Source organism: Tamandua tetradactyla, chromosome X (assembly GCF_023851605.1).
Source record: "Tamandua tetradactyla isolate mTamTet1 chromosome X, mTamTet1.pri, whole genome shotgun sequence".
In the NCBI taxonomy this organism is placed as follows: Eukaryota; Metazoa; Chordata; class Mammalia; order Pilosa; family Myrmecophagidae; genus Tamandua; species Tamandua tetradactyla.
Genome location: NC_135353.1, coordinates 92,999,365 through 93,014,341, shown reverse-complemented (window position 1 = coordinate 93,014,341; position 14,977 = coordinate 92,999,365). Strand labels below are relative to the sequence as shown.

General features: G+C 33.1%; 1 protein-coding gene and 1 pseudogene across 6 annotated transcripts in view; one reads left to right on the top strand and one right to left on the bottom strand.

The window, feature by feature from the left end:
- The window catches only part of ATRX (ATRX chromatin remodeler), a 423,319-nt gene that overhangs the window by 160,828 nt on the left and 247,514 nt on the right, over window positions 1-14,977 (bottom strand). For all 6 annotated transcript variants that reach the window (XM_077145058.1, XM_077145060.1, XM_077145061.1 and 3 more), the window contains 6 exons: window positions 13,551-13,660; window positions 12,527-12,673; window positions 12,215-12,392; window positions 3,802-3,939; window positions 2,900-3,075; window positions 1,441-1,558 (listed from right to left, as the gene is read on the bottom strand). In XM_077145058.1, the coding sequence (XP_077001173.1) occupies window positions 1,441-1,558; window positions 2,900-3,075; window positions 3,802-3,939; window positions 12,215-12,392; window positions 12,527-12,673; window positions 13,551-13,660 (867 nt within the window). The remainder of the gene's footprint in view (window positions 1-1,440; window positions 1,559-2,899; window positions 3,076-3,801; window positions 3,940-12,214; window positions 12,393-12,526; window positions 12,674-13,550; window positions 13,661-14,977) is intronic.
- LOC143670962 (small ribosomal subunit protein eS6 pseudogene) lies at window positions 8,562-9,312 on the top strand (annotated as a pseudogene).

The window sequence follows — 14,977 nt, the reverse complement described above, 5'->3', positions numbered from 1 at the left end:
CATTGCTCTTCAAAAAAGAGTGCATTTTAACATATATACTTGAGCTCCTAAAATTTTGTTATTGGTTATTAAAGATAAATTCTGTAATATATAAAAACATTCTATGTAGCACTTTCCTTATGATAAAACAATTTTAAATGGAAAAAAATTCAATTATCAAATTCTGGTATCCTTTATTACTCAGAGACTGATGCAAGATAGATCTGAACATCACTCTTCTTTTTACATGGTAACTCTCTTACTGAGATGGTTACTTAATTATGTCCGCAATTTTTGTTTTTCAAAACAGAACTATAGGATAAATCAGTTTCTCTGTGGTATAAAATTAGTGCCTGATTAGAACTGATTTTCTCCCAAATTTTGGAAGATTTATCTTCCAAAGTCAATCAGAAAACATTATTTTATAACAGAGCATGAAAGGAATATAGCATGAAAGGAAGATCTATCTTCCAAAGTCAATAAGAAAGCATTATTTTATAATATAGCATCAAAGACTGAATTTTCTCCAGAGCAGAAACAGCATTTCTTGAGGAACATCATCACTATTCTACCTTAAAGTGCACTATTATGAAAATTGTCACGTTAGCAATAGGATGTATCATTTAACTATTTGTATACATACTTCTACTTTCCTTTTTTAAAAATCAGTTACTGCTTCCTCAGTAAGTTTAAATGCCACCTTCTAATGTGCATGACAACTAACTGCATCTGGCACATCACTTGGGGAATGGCCCCAGAATAAAGTGAAGAATAAGTAAGAAAAGTTGCCCTTGGTCAAGCAGAGACTAGGTTTTGCTCTGTGAACAGGGACAACCTCAAGGAATACGCAAGCACACAAAAGAATTTCCTAATGAGAAAAACAATATTTATTCACTGTATTTTTAAAGTGCATGAAAAAGGATAAGACAAATTTTAAGTTTTTCATAATCAAACCCCAGAAAATAGCCTCTGTTAATACTCTGAATATTTGAGGCATTCAGGTCTATTTTCACTATAAAATGGGGAACTATACACCTGCCTTGTATTTTGCCAATTTTTCCCCTGAATTTTTCTCAGTTTGATAACTGAGAAATAATCTCCTGGATTTAATTTACATGTCTTTATTAGTAATGATGTTGAATATTTTTTTAAAATACAGTGGAATTTTGTATATCTTCTTTTATGGCTATATTCACATTCATTATTTTTCTGAAACACAAACTCTTTACATATTAAGGGCATTAGGTGTTTTTTCATCAGTTTATTCCTTGACTTTTAATTTTATTTTGACAGTATTTGAATTTTCTTTCATTAGAAATATTTGTGCTTTTCCTAAAGAAGCATACCCATTTTATTCAAATGCAAAATTCAAAAGGAAAAACTAACTTGGTAAATTCACTGAGACAACATTCTCCAGAAAAGGATGTCTTGGTGGATGAAGATGAAAAAAGTATTTGTTACCTGTTAAGTGATCTAAGTAGTACTGATAAAGCTTGCACTGAATAGGAGTCATTCTCACAGCTAACACATATTCATGTTTTGGTGGCAAGAACTTTGTTAATGCTGTATAATCTTTCCTCTGCAATTAATAAGAATGAAAATGAAACCTGGTTAGCTTAAATATATTAAAGGAATGAAATTCTTTAAGAATTCTCATTGCTCATAACTAAAAGGCATACATAAATATACAGGTACCGAACATATAAGGAAACATTTTCTTAAATGGATTTTCCCTTACTAATCACAAAATTACCCACATATAATTGTAGTTAATACATGTCATGAGGCTGCACAATATGGTACACTAGTAAGAAGATATTATAACACATGAGGCAAGTTTAAATTGAATTAGTCATATGACCAAGTGACCAATTTAGATTTTCAAAATTTTCTCTATATAGAAAAAATAACAAAGAAAAAAGGTGGGGAGGGATATATAGCAGGTACTTTTAGGGAAGTGACTTGTTATAAGCACATAGTAAAACCTATCAATCAAAGTCTCGTGCAGTCTGGGTTGCCTTTGTATAAGATGTGTCAACTTGCAAAAGATAATTCATAACTACAGGGGAAATGTTCACCCAACTGAAAAGGCAAGCCATGTACCAGCACTCTTGAAACCATTTTATGATAGCTACGGGGAAAAAAGGACACTAATGCACTAGATACAAATGACTACTTAAACCAGAAAAACACTGCCTTGGTTGTAACAGCAATACAGAAATAGAGTACTCGTTAGTACATGTGTCCAACTTGACAAAACATGATTTTAACTTATATAAGGGAAGTATATACAGTAAAAAGGACAGTTTTCCTCATTTGTTGCAACATCTTTGTGACTACCATTACTAGGGTCTAAAGACAAAGTACAGTAAACAAGATCTATTAACTGCTGGCTTGGTCTCTATATATCTATTCATTAAAGTAGGTTCACTAAAGATTCATACTTAAATACCAATATTAGCCTGATCAGTTTATTGTATATACTTGAAAGTAATACAACTGTTTCTTTAGGATTGCTTTTAAATTGTTCCTCTCTTAATTCATACTGGCCTTTCCTACAACCACTTCAAATAAGTTAGGTTTAGAATACTACCCTATAGAATTAAGGTTAAGTACAAAGTGTTCTGACACTCCTTATCTTAAGGTTGAAGAAAATGTAAAAATTAACATTTAAACGTAAAGCTTTACATTTAACAAATGAATTAAACTTTTCACTAGAACTTTTATTTTTAAAGTAAAAGTTGCATAAATGTTTGAAGACAATGAGATTTAAGTGTAAAAATATACCCCAAAAAAAGAGGAAATAACAAATACACACACACAAAAAGGAAATAAAAACACAAGTTTAGACTCAGAAAGCATTTCCAGATTGCAATATATTAAAGTAAAAATATTTTACTACTATGGAACATGTTTGTACCTGAACACATCCAGCTAACATCTCATAGAGAATGTGAGCACGTTTTTTCATCACTCTGACATCTACCATAGTTGAATCTGCACATTGACCATTTTGGATTGGATTTATAAATCTGTTCCTGAACTCCTTAATGGATCCAAGCAAATTTTCCTTGATAAAATTAACCATGCAATGATCTAAGAGAGAAGACATTAACTCATGAACAGCAGTGGTTTAAAGGATTCACAAAAATTCCTGATGAAATCCTCATTCCAAAAATGCAAGCAGGGCAGGCAAAGATGGCTCAGCGGCAGAATTCTCGCCTGCCATGCTGGAGACCCGGGATAGATCCCTGGAGTCCGTCCATGCCAAAAAAAATGTAAGCCATGGAAGCTGCAGAATTACATTATTAAGAAAGAATACCAAACTTAAAATAGAATAAACATTGACAATAAGCCTGATTTAGAAGTGGATTATCTAAAACAGATGAGAAACTGAAATTAAAGTCATCCCTACAAATACTAGGCACAAAACGTGTTTAAAAAAAAAACAAACACATAAGGGTATTTTATTCCAATTCAATATTCTTTATAACAAAACCCTGACATATTTCCTTACAAGCCCTCCTGAAAAGTAACATATTATGTATTTACACCTTTTAAAGCAATCAATTAAGACTTCTTATATTCTTTTAACATATTTGAAAGTATATATATTTTAAAACTCTTGATTGTGGTTTTCCATTCATATTGATAAAGTGTCCCACTTGAAAAGTATGGTATTCTTTCACAGTAGACTAAGATGAACCTATGTAGACCATGGCCAGAAACTATATTAAACATAAGAAGGTAGATGACAATGTAGCAAAAACATATCTGAGGCAATGCCAATGCTCTAGAGCACAACGGCAGCTCATAACTCACACTCGATTAGGTTATTTTGAAGTGGTGTTCCTGTTAAAATAATCCTCCTCCTTGATCGTATAGAATTCATAGCTTTTGAAACAGCAGATGCTTCATTTTTTAGTATATGGCCTTCATCACAAACAACAAAGTCAGGGCCTATTAAAAGATGAAAAAAAAACAAACCACTTAATTAATATATAACAATACTGAAAATGGGATCCATTTAAGTAAATAAAGTTCATCCTTTCACAATGCTGGCCTTATAGGAATATAAAACACATAATTATAAGATAATATTTTATATACTACTGTATTTGGTTAATAGAGCACTAACTAACTACTATTAATTATATCCTAACAAAAGATTATTAAATAGTACTATAAAGGTACTTAAGTTTCTCTGAGTGTACAAAAATAGGTAGGAATAAAAATAATCACAAAGGTGAAAATGATCTAACAGATTTGGGATATTTGAAAAATCAAATGTCTTTATATATGAAGAACAGTATCTAATAATATATGTGAGCAGTAGTGTACGAAGTTAAAACTATCATCATGGACTAAAAGCAGTTTATACTTACATGAAAAGACAAATTTCACAAGTTACAATATAAGATTATAATATAAGCTACTATATATCACAATGGGCCCTGTAGTATTTCCTATTTATTCCAAATAATTAATACTCACTATAGGAAAAAATATAATAGATGAAAGGACAGCTAGATTATTACATGATGGGGATAGGGAAATGGGAAGAACCCTTTTCATGCTATAAAATATCTCATGGCTGAAAACAACTATTTTAAAAGAAATAAATAGGCTTATTTTGTCATAATAACATATACGTTATTTACTGAAGTATACCACATGCACAATTTGGTCGGTGGTTAACATACACACGTATGAATTAAATATTTATTTCAACAATAGCAGCTGTCAAACTATCCCCATCTATTAAGCATCAGAGAAAATTCATCTCCTACATAATTTCAATAGAATATACTGCACTTTGATAAATCAAGTAATACAATTATTACTCAGTATTCAGATGGGGCTACACAAACAGTAGGAATATTTTTAAATTACCAATATACTTTCTAAAATATTTATCTAGCTTTGTGTTAAAAGACTATAAAATTATTTTGAATCCAAAAAAGTTTTCTATACGGAAAAATTGACTTTTAGACAAGTGACAAATAATTGCCACCACCTAATAGTCCATGTTCATAAGGGTGTGGTGAAAAAGTACTTTCATACACTCCTTGTGGGAGTTTTAAATTGGTATCAAACTTTTTGAAAGTTAATTTTGCAATGTCTTTTAAAATGTAAAATGTGTGCATCTATTTTGGGAATTTATCCTAAAGATATACTACCAAAAGTACCCAAAGGTACATAAAATGTTTTCTGCAGCACTGTTTGTTATGGTAGAAAACTGGAAACAATTAAAAGCATGCAAAAGGGACTGGCAAAACTATGAAAAATGGAATACATTATACAATTAAAATGAATGATGTAGATCTCTACATACTAATCTTGAAGGATGTGCCAAATATATTATTAAAAGTTGCAGAACAATTATCTATAATATAATCCCATTTGTGTTAAAATAACTACCTCAAAATAAGATAATTTTATATACATATACATTTATATTCAGTAAAAGATTAACCTTGCCCAAAGAAAGGTTTGGCCTTTGCTCCCAGCTCCTGTAAAGTAACCTCTAAGTGTCTGGAATGTCCTACCTGATAAAAGTATATTTATATGCCTTGGTTATGCCAGACAGTCTATGCTCACAACGTGATTCATGGTGGGGGACCTCAGGTCACATGGTATCTACTTGTCTTCTGGAGGAGCTAGACACTAAGGTCAGCCACATGGACAGTCATCTATGTCTAAATGACTGAGCCCCAATGAAAACTCTCAACATCACGGCTTGGGTGAGCTTCCCTGTTTGAAAACATTCTGTGCATACTGTCACACACACACATAGTTCCTGGGAGAAGTCTATCCTGTCAGTATAAATTTATTTGGAATGGAAAACTGAAAGTTTGCATCTGGATCTCTCCTGGACCCTGCACTATGTGCTTTCTTCTGCTGATAATTTATTTTGTAAACCTTTGCTACAATGAAAGGGTTTTGTTTTTTATTTTTTTTTACAGAATGTTATATTTTAAAATATAGCTAAGCTCTTCTACAGCATGTTACGTTGCTACCAATTGGTGGGAGAAAAATTTAAAAGCATGACCTTAACTGTATTAGGAAGAAAAGTCAAGTAAATATTCAGACTGTCAAGAAGAGCCTTTCTCAAATTCCTGAGCCACTGAAACTATTAGAGATAATAAAACAATTGTTGCTATTTAAAGCCACTAAGTTTTGGAGTGATTGTTATGCAGCAAGAGACAACTACAGCATTTGGGCTTGAAGATGAACACAAATATCTAAGAACTCTGATCATCCCTAAGCACTACTTCCAATCTTAATACCTGTTCCCAATTTTACAGGCTTCTGACCTAATATCCTCTGTTGTCTGCTTATGACCTCAATTCACTTTTAGTGCCTGAAATCCTAAACTGCTTGTGTGGCTCTGACACTTTGCTTCCATTCTGAACTTCAATTAATGCTTTTCTTCTACATTATACCATAACCCAGGTATTTACATGCTAAGCTACCATATATACATACAATCCTTCAGTACTACCAATTTGTCCCATATCAGAAAATGTATTGGGTGAGAAAACACATACTAGAAAATTAAGAGTTCCGATTCCTTCTAATAAATTTAGAGCTACTTACGGCTCTATCTGCTTTACACTTTAGAATTAGGTGGAAGGAAAATTACATAAAACGGTTATTACTACTATTAAATCTTAAAGCTTACTATGGTTTTAACATTTTTCTTCTAGTATGGGGTATAGATGATGGGTATAATAGATTCGTAATGTAGTTCAGATGGTTTTCCAGATATTGCAGATGAATTATTTTTAATCCTCTAATATATTCTGGGAAGGAAAAGGCAGGGCTTTATTTTCCCAACAAACCTCCAATAAAACTTAATAGAAGGGTGCACAGGTAATTCAGTGGTAGAATGCTTGCCTTCCATGCAGGAGACCTAGTGATTCCTGCACCACACACCCCAAAAAGAAAAAAAAAAAAGAACATAAAAACCTAACAGAGAGGCCAAGGCCCTATTATTCACCAACAAAGTTCAAGCTTAAGCTCTAATAAGGGTGATCTAGGTAATAATTTAAAAAACAAACAAAACAAAACAAAAAAAGAAAACCCAATGAACAACTTCCTCAACCTGATAAAGGACATCTACAAAAAAGACCACAGCTATCATCATTCTTATGGAGAAATAACTGAGTATATTACCCCTCAAATAAGGATCAAAACAAGGATGTACACTCACACTACTTCTCTTCAATAGTGTACTGGAGGGTCTAGCTAAGGCTAAAGGCAAGAAAAAGAAATAAAAGCATCTATATTGGAAAGAAAGCAGTAAAACACTACTCACAGATGAGATGATTTTATATACAGAAAATCCTAAGGACTCCTCTAAAAAATTATTAGAATAAATGACTTCAGGAAGGCTACAAGAAGCAAAATCAAATTAGAAAAAAAATTGTAGTTCTATACACTAATGACAAACCATTTAAAAATGAAATTAGGAAACCCAGTTCATTCACAATAGCATCAAATAAAAATCAAATACTTAGGAATAAATGCAATAAAAGAAGTACTTACACTCTGACAGCTAAACAACACTGCTGAAAGAAATTAAAATACCTAAATAAAATAGACCGCAGGTTCACAGATCAGATTTAATACTGCTAAAATGGCAATATTTCCAAACTAAATCTACAGATTCAATGTAATCCCTTTCAAAATCCTTTGCAGAAAATGACAAGCTCATTCTAAAATTCATATAGAAATGCAAGGGACTCAGAATAACCAAAAGATCCTTAAACAGAAAGAACAAGGTTGACGGACTTACACTTCCTGATTTCCAAATGTACTACAAAGATGCAGTAATCATGACAATGCGGTACTAGAACAAGGATATATAAACCAACGTAATAGAATTCGGAGTCCAGAAATAAACTTATATTTATAGTGAACTGATTTCAACAAGGGTGCCATGACAACTAAGGGTGCCAGTACAACTAAAAATCCATACGCAAAACAGTGAAACTGGACCCTTAACTCATACCATATACAACGATTGATTCAAAATGATCAAAGACCTAAACATAAGAACAAAAACAACACAGCTTTTAGAGGGAAACAAATGTATGGATATTAGTGACCCGGGATTAAGCATCAGACTCTTAGATATGCAAAAAGGCTCAAACAACCAAAGAAAAATAGGTAAACTGGACTTACTAAAAATTAAAAACTTTTGTGCATCAAAGAACACTATGAGGAAAGGAAATAAACCCATAAAATGGGAGAAAATATTTGCAAATTATATATCCATTAAGGGGCTGGTATCCTGAATATATACAGAACTCTTACAACTCAATAACAAAAGGAGATAAATAACCCAATTAAAATATGGGTAAAGGATATGAACAGATACTTTTCCATGTATAAACAAATGGCCAAAAAACAAACGAAATGATGCTCAACAACATTAATTACTAGGGAAATGCAAATCAAAACCACAATGAAATATCAATCCAAAACCACTAGGGATGGCTATAATAAAAAACATAGGTAACTTCTTTTTTTTTTTTTTTTTTAATGGCATCTCGGAGGAAACTGACTGCTTCAGGATGAAGCTGAACATCTCCTTCCTAGCCACTGGCTGTGAGAAGCTCACTGAAGTGGATGAATGCAAACTTCGTACCTTTTATGAGATGCGTATGGCCACAGAAGTTGTTGCTGATGTTCTGGATGAAGAATGGAAGGGTTATGTTGTCCAAATCAGTGGTAGAAACGATAAACAAGGCTTCCCCATGAAGTAGGGTGTCTTGACCCATGGCCGTGTCCGCCTGTTACTGAATAAGGGGCATTCCTGTTATAGACCAAGAAGAACTGGAGAAAGAAAGTGCAAAGCTGTATGGAGCTGCATTGTGGATGCCAATCTGTGTGTGTTCAATTCGGTTATTGTAAAAAAAGGAGAGAAGGATATTCCTGGGCTGACTAAGTACTATGACTCGTCACCTGGGGCCCAAAAGGGCTAGCAGAATCAGCTATCTTTTCAACCTCTCTAAAGAAGATGATGCCTGACTATGCTCTGAGAAAGCCCGTGAACAAAGAAGGTAAGAAATGAAGGCCCAAAGCACCCAAGATGTAGCAAATTGTTACTCCAAGTGTCCTGCAATACAAACATCGACATATTTCTCTGAAGAAACAACGTACTAAGAAAAATAAGGAAGAGGCCACAGAATATGCTAAACTTTTGGCCTAGAGAAAGAAGGAGGACAAAGAAAATCCCAGGAATAGATTGCCAAGAGACGGAAGTTGTCCTCTCTGAGAGTTTCTACCTATAAGCCTGAATCCAGTCAAAATAAGATTTTCTAAGAGTAACAAATAAAAAAGATCAGATATTTTGAAAAAACTAAACAGGCAATAAGTTTGGTGACAAAGTGAAGAAATCAGAACCTTCATAGACTATTGGTGGGAATATAAATGGGTGCAGCCACTATGGAAAAGTCAGGCAGTTCCTCAAAAAAGCTAAATATAGAATTAACATATGACCCAGAAATTTCACTACTGGATCTATAACCAAGAGACATTAAAACATATGTCCATGCAAAAACTTGTACATGAATGTTGATCACATCATTAGTCATAATAGCTCAAAAGTGGAAACAACCCAAACGTCAATCAATTGAAAAATGGATAACGTGGTATATACATATATTGAAATATTACTCAGCCATAAAAAGAATGAAGTACTGATACATACTATAATACCTTGAAAACATTCTAAGTGAACAAAACATTTATATGAAAGGTCTATAGTAGGTAATTTCATAGAGACAGAAAATAGAATAGTGCTTCCCAGGGGATAAGGGGAAGGAGCATTTGGAAGTAATTGTTGAAGTTATGTAGGTTCTTTTTGGGGTGATGGAAATGTTCTAGAATCAACCAAAAAGTTGTAATGGCTGCATAACATTGTAAATATACTAAATGCCACTGAATTGCATACTTTAAAATGGTTGTAATGGCAAATTTTATATTATGTACTTTACCATTACAAAAAAGGTGAGAAAATGGAAGTCATGTTATCACAATAAATGATAAATGCATAGAATGGCCTTTTTAAAAAGTAATTAAACAAGTCATTTTATGAAACAAACAAAAAGCCACTACAGTCTGTCACTGATAGATACATGACTATGCATGCATTTGTCAAAACCTATAGAATTGTACATTACAAAGAATAAGCTTTAATGTACACAAACAAAATAAAGTAACTGACCTAAGTAACTTTAGAAAATGATGTTTTAACTCAAAATTATAAGGCAATAGACAAAAGCAACCATACATAAAAACTGTACTGTAGTAGGTACATTTGTTTCTCATGGGAATATGGTGAACAATTCTGAAACTACCTTACATATATAACAGGGATGAAAAAAATAAGTAAATGTGAGCTGGATGGTGGGAGGTGGATGGTGGGAGATAGATGGTGGGAGTCAGGTTTCTTACTGTTGGCAAGGGAAGTTCAGACTAACAATGACTACAAAAAAAAAAAGGACAAAATTTACCCTGTAAAATTGGAGTAGAGTTGACCACATCGGAATGAACTCATATTCAATTTAGTAGACATACAAATAATAGATATGAGTATACATATGGATAAGTACATACACATACATTACCTAGCTCTGTCCACTGGAGGACCAAGAAAAATGACATCCCCAATACCAAGTGCATCCAGTGCCCAGATTTGGTTTCTAAATATCATTTTTCAATAAAAGGAACCATGGCTACTTGAAGAAATAATTGATTCAGGGGCAAGGAAACTAAAGCAGGGGCCTAAAGCCTCTTATAATACCAGAAAGTAATGAAGTACTCAAAATTCAAAAGGTTGGGAGCATATCAAAGGGATACAGGAACCACTCTGAAAGAGCTCCCAATGGCCAAACCTGAAACAATGTGAGCTGCAAAATAATATAGCATTAGTTTATAATCCAATGTTATAAACTAAAAATAGATGAGTCTATACTGATATGAAGAAACCTGGCAAATACTATCTTTACCAAGTGATGGAAAGTTAACATCACCAGTGATGACTATAGATGTTACATACCCCCTGATATGTTACAAAATATACCAAGGCAATGTAAGATGTTAAGTGGGTAAGAGGAGGTGGGGGATAGGAGAGACAGGCACTTGGGTGCTGTGTTATGGGAACTTTCTGTAATTTCTTTTCAGTGTTCCTGTAAATCTAAAATTATTCCAAAATAAAAAGCCATTAAAAATGTCATTAAATGATTAATATGAAAGTGACAAATATTGTCCTTTATCCCATCATCTTTAATTTCTTTGTTCTGTTTCCTCATAAACAAATAACCAGAAACTGTTGTTTTAACATAACTATTGTTTTAGCTGAAAAAAATCTGCAATACTATTTACTAGGGTATAGTTCTGTCATAGGACTTTTAGATACCTATTTCAAATCATGGGAAAAAGATAACCTAATAATTAGGCCTTAAGATTCACAAACTCAAAGTTATTTCAGTATGTCCGAATTACAACAATTTCTAAAAAGAAAGAGGTAAAGTCGTGAACTGTAAAGATTATTACTTTTACAGTGACAAATACTCAGATTTTCACAAATATCCAAAGCTTCCATAGTGTCTTAAAGTAACGATGAGAAAAAATTTGAAAAGAAAAAAATTACATGCAAATTAATAATTCTATATCAAAATATATTTTAGTTTTGCTTTTTTTCCAAGTGATCAATAAGAATCAAATACTTGGCTCTCCCATCAGATTACTGTCACAAGGATAGATAGTATTACAAATATTAACCTTCCAGAGTGACAACCCTTTAAAAGACAGGAGATGAACATGAAGCGATTCTTCTAATGCTACAAAGTTTGTAAAGAGACAAAACAACTGTTTTCAAAGTATGGAGATAGCTCCAGTTATCACCAAATATTGAGATAGTTGGAGGAATCTGCAGTTGTGGCAAAATCATCTGATGTATTTTTAATTATTTAAAAGGGGTCACTTGAAAATCCCAAACACTTCCAGACTCAGAAACTGAATTCTGAACATCTGGAAATGGTAACAGTGAACTTATCTTAATGAAATGATACTAAGAATCAAAATAAAGGCAAAAACCTGATGAATAAATGAAACAGTATCCAGCTCCTTAATAGTTGCTCAATTAATATTTGTTAAATAAAACAAGCATATACTTTTTATTCAACTTGCTTCTGTATCTCAGTGCCAGTTAATATCTTACCCGGATCAACCAAAGCTTTGTTAAATATTTCTTTAAGTTTCCTACTCTTCACATTCCTTCCTTGAGCAAGATTTCTGTACATTTCATAGCCTATGATCATAACACCACCATCTTCTTGCCACCTCTGCAGCATGTAGCTTCTCTCCTGAGGACGTTTCACAGTTGCTAATTCAGAGACCTTTTGTGGGAAAATAAATATTTTTTAAAGTAGCTATTAAGAATATATGACTATTCATCACTGGTAAGTAAAAATCTTTTTCTTTTACTGTATGAATTTCATTCAGTTATTATAAGAAAGCATTTAAAATATACCTCAAGTTTCTCATCATCTTTTAATCCCTCTTGCCACTTCTCAAATTCATTCATCCAATTCAAAGCAGTATTAAGAGGACAAACCACTAAAGCTGTGCTGAAATCCAATTTGTCACACAGAAGAACTGTATGAAGGAAACTTACCACCTAAAAGGAAAACAGATTAAGCTGCCATCTTCATTTAAGTATCCATAAAAAGAGGTAATCTATCAGGTAATTGTACAATGTAATAGGCAGTTTTGTTTAGTTTTAAACAATAGAGAAACAAAACAAAAGGTCATAATTTACAAGCCAGACAAAATACAGATAAAGGAATATAATAAGTAAAATGAAGAGGTTCAATCAGAAGATGTATAAGGTCCTTCAATTTTGAAAGTTCCATGATTCTATGATCAATATGAATAATATGAATATAAAATGTCAACACATCAAAGCAGCTACTAAGTCACTGGTTTTCACAGAACTTCCCTACAGCCTTCCAGAAAGTTCCAGTGCCCTTTCAGAAAAGAATTATGCTATTTAGTACTTTTAAACTGTAAAGTGTTCTGACTCAATCTATAATAACTATCTTAAGATTTAAAAATAAATATATATTCACCAATTTCACATCTCTGCTACAACTCTTGTCATTCAGAAATGTAGTTAACTTTAATAGTAAAAAATACTTTACATTCTCATTATAGTAGCATAACAGATTTTTAAAACTCTATTTTAAAACAGACTTTGCAGCTGCTGTTGCCTAAACTTGTAATTCCACATCCTTACTTCATTACGATCTCTGCTCAAACGTCACCTCTTAAAAGACGACTTCCCTAACTCTCTTCCCCTGAACTCTTATTACAAAGCAGTTTTACTTATTTCATTTGATTAATATTTCTCCTCCACTAGAGTATAAGCTCCTTGAAGGCATGGATGCTGTTATTCCTTTTCACTGCTTTATCTCTAATACCTGTGTCGAAGACATAATAGAACCCAATATATATTGCTGAAATTAATGAGTGGACAAAAACAAAAAAGTTCTTACCTGTAAAGTCTTACCAAGGCCCATACAGTGGGCAAGAATGCATCCTGAACCTGGAGATTTCTTTGTTTTTTTAACAGACTCACAGCAGCAATCCCACATAAACTGAACACCTAAAAACAATGTAATTAAGGTATATTTAAAGGTCCAGTAATGCTTAAGACTCAGAGCTGGAGTTTTGCAGCTCTGAAAGTCAGCATTACTACACACAACAACTGTTAAAGAAACCAAAAAGCGATCAGACTTTAATTAGAGATAAGAATGGAGCCAATATGGTTAGGACGAAGGTAAATCAGAATCCAGGGTAAAGGATGGCAGCATCTGATTTTACCACTTCACCTATTGTATGAGATCAAAGGAAGAGAGGTGTATTTGGTCCAAAATCAAAATTTTCTGTAGCATACAACATAACTCAGCCTATCTGCAAAGTTCATTTAAACAACCCAAACACATGGGACCCAGAATGGTAACAAGGGCTTGTAATTCACTAAAAATGAATGCAGCATCTGGATACATTCCAGAATATGTTGAGCAGATAATTAAAAAGTATTGGCAAAGTCCCTTGAGGGACTGAAGAAAATATATAGAACTATTAAACTTTCCCACATGGGAAAATCCTGTTACTCTCTCAAACCCTAGGGACCTCCAATTTAATAGGCCAAGTCCTAGATCATGAGGTTTGCTCTTATGAAACTTATTTCTATAGCAGAGAAGCTAAGCTTACCCATAATTATGTCTAAGAGTTACTTCCAAAGGACCTCTTTGGTTGCTCAGATGTGCCTAGCTCTCTCTAAGCCCAACTCCACAAGTAAAACCATTACCCACACACCCACATGGGACATGTCTCTCCCAGGGATGAGTCTGGTCCTGGCACCCTGGGATCAACAATGCCTTCCTGACAAAAAGAGGAAAAAGAAATGTAACAAAATAAGGTATCAGGGGCTAAGCATGTACAAATAGAGTCGAGAGGCTATTCTGGAGACTATATTGCTTCTTAAATATTTTTTTAACTTTTTTTATTAATTAAAAAAATTAACAAACAAAACATTTAAATATCATTCCATTCTACATATACAATCTGTAACTCTTAATATTATCACAGTTGCATATTCATCATTTCTTAGTACATTTGCATCGATTTAGAAAAAGAAATAAAATGATAATAGAGAAAAAAAAAACTATACGTACCATACCCCTTACCCCTCGCTTTCATTTACCACTATTGCAAACTGAATTTATTTTAACATTTGTTCCCCCTATTATTTATTTTTATTCCATATGCTCTACTCTTCTGTTGATATAGTAGCTAAAAGGAGCATCAGACACAAGGTTTTCACATTCACCAAGTCTCATCGTGAAAGCTATATCATTGTTCAATCATCCTCAAGAAACATGGCTACTGGAACACAGCACTACATTTTCAGGCAATT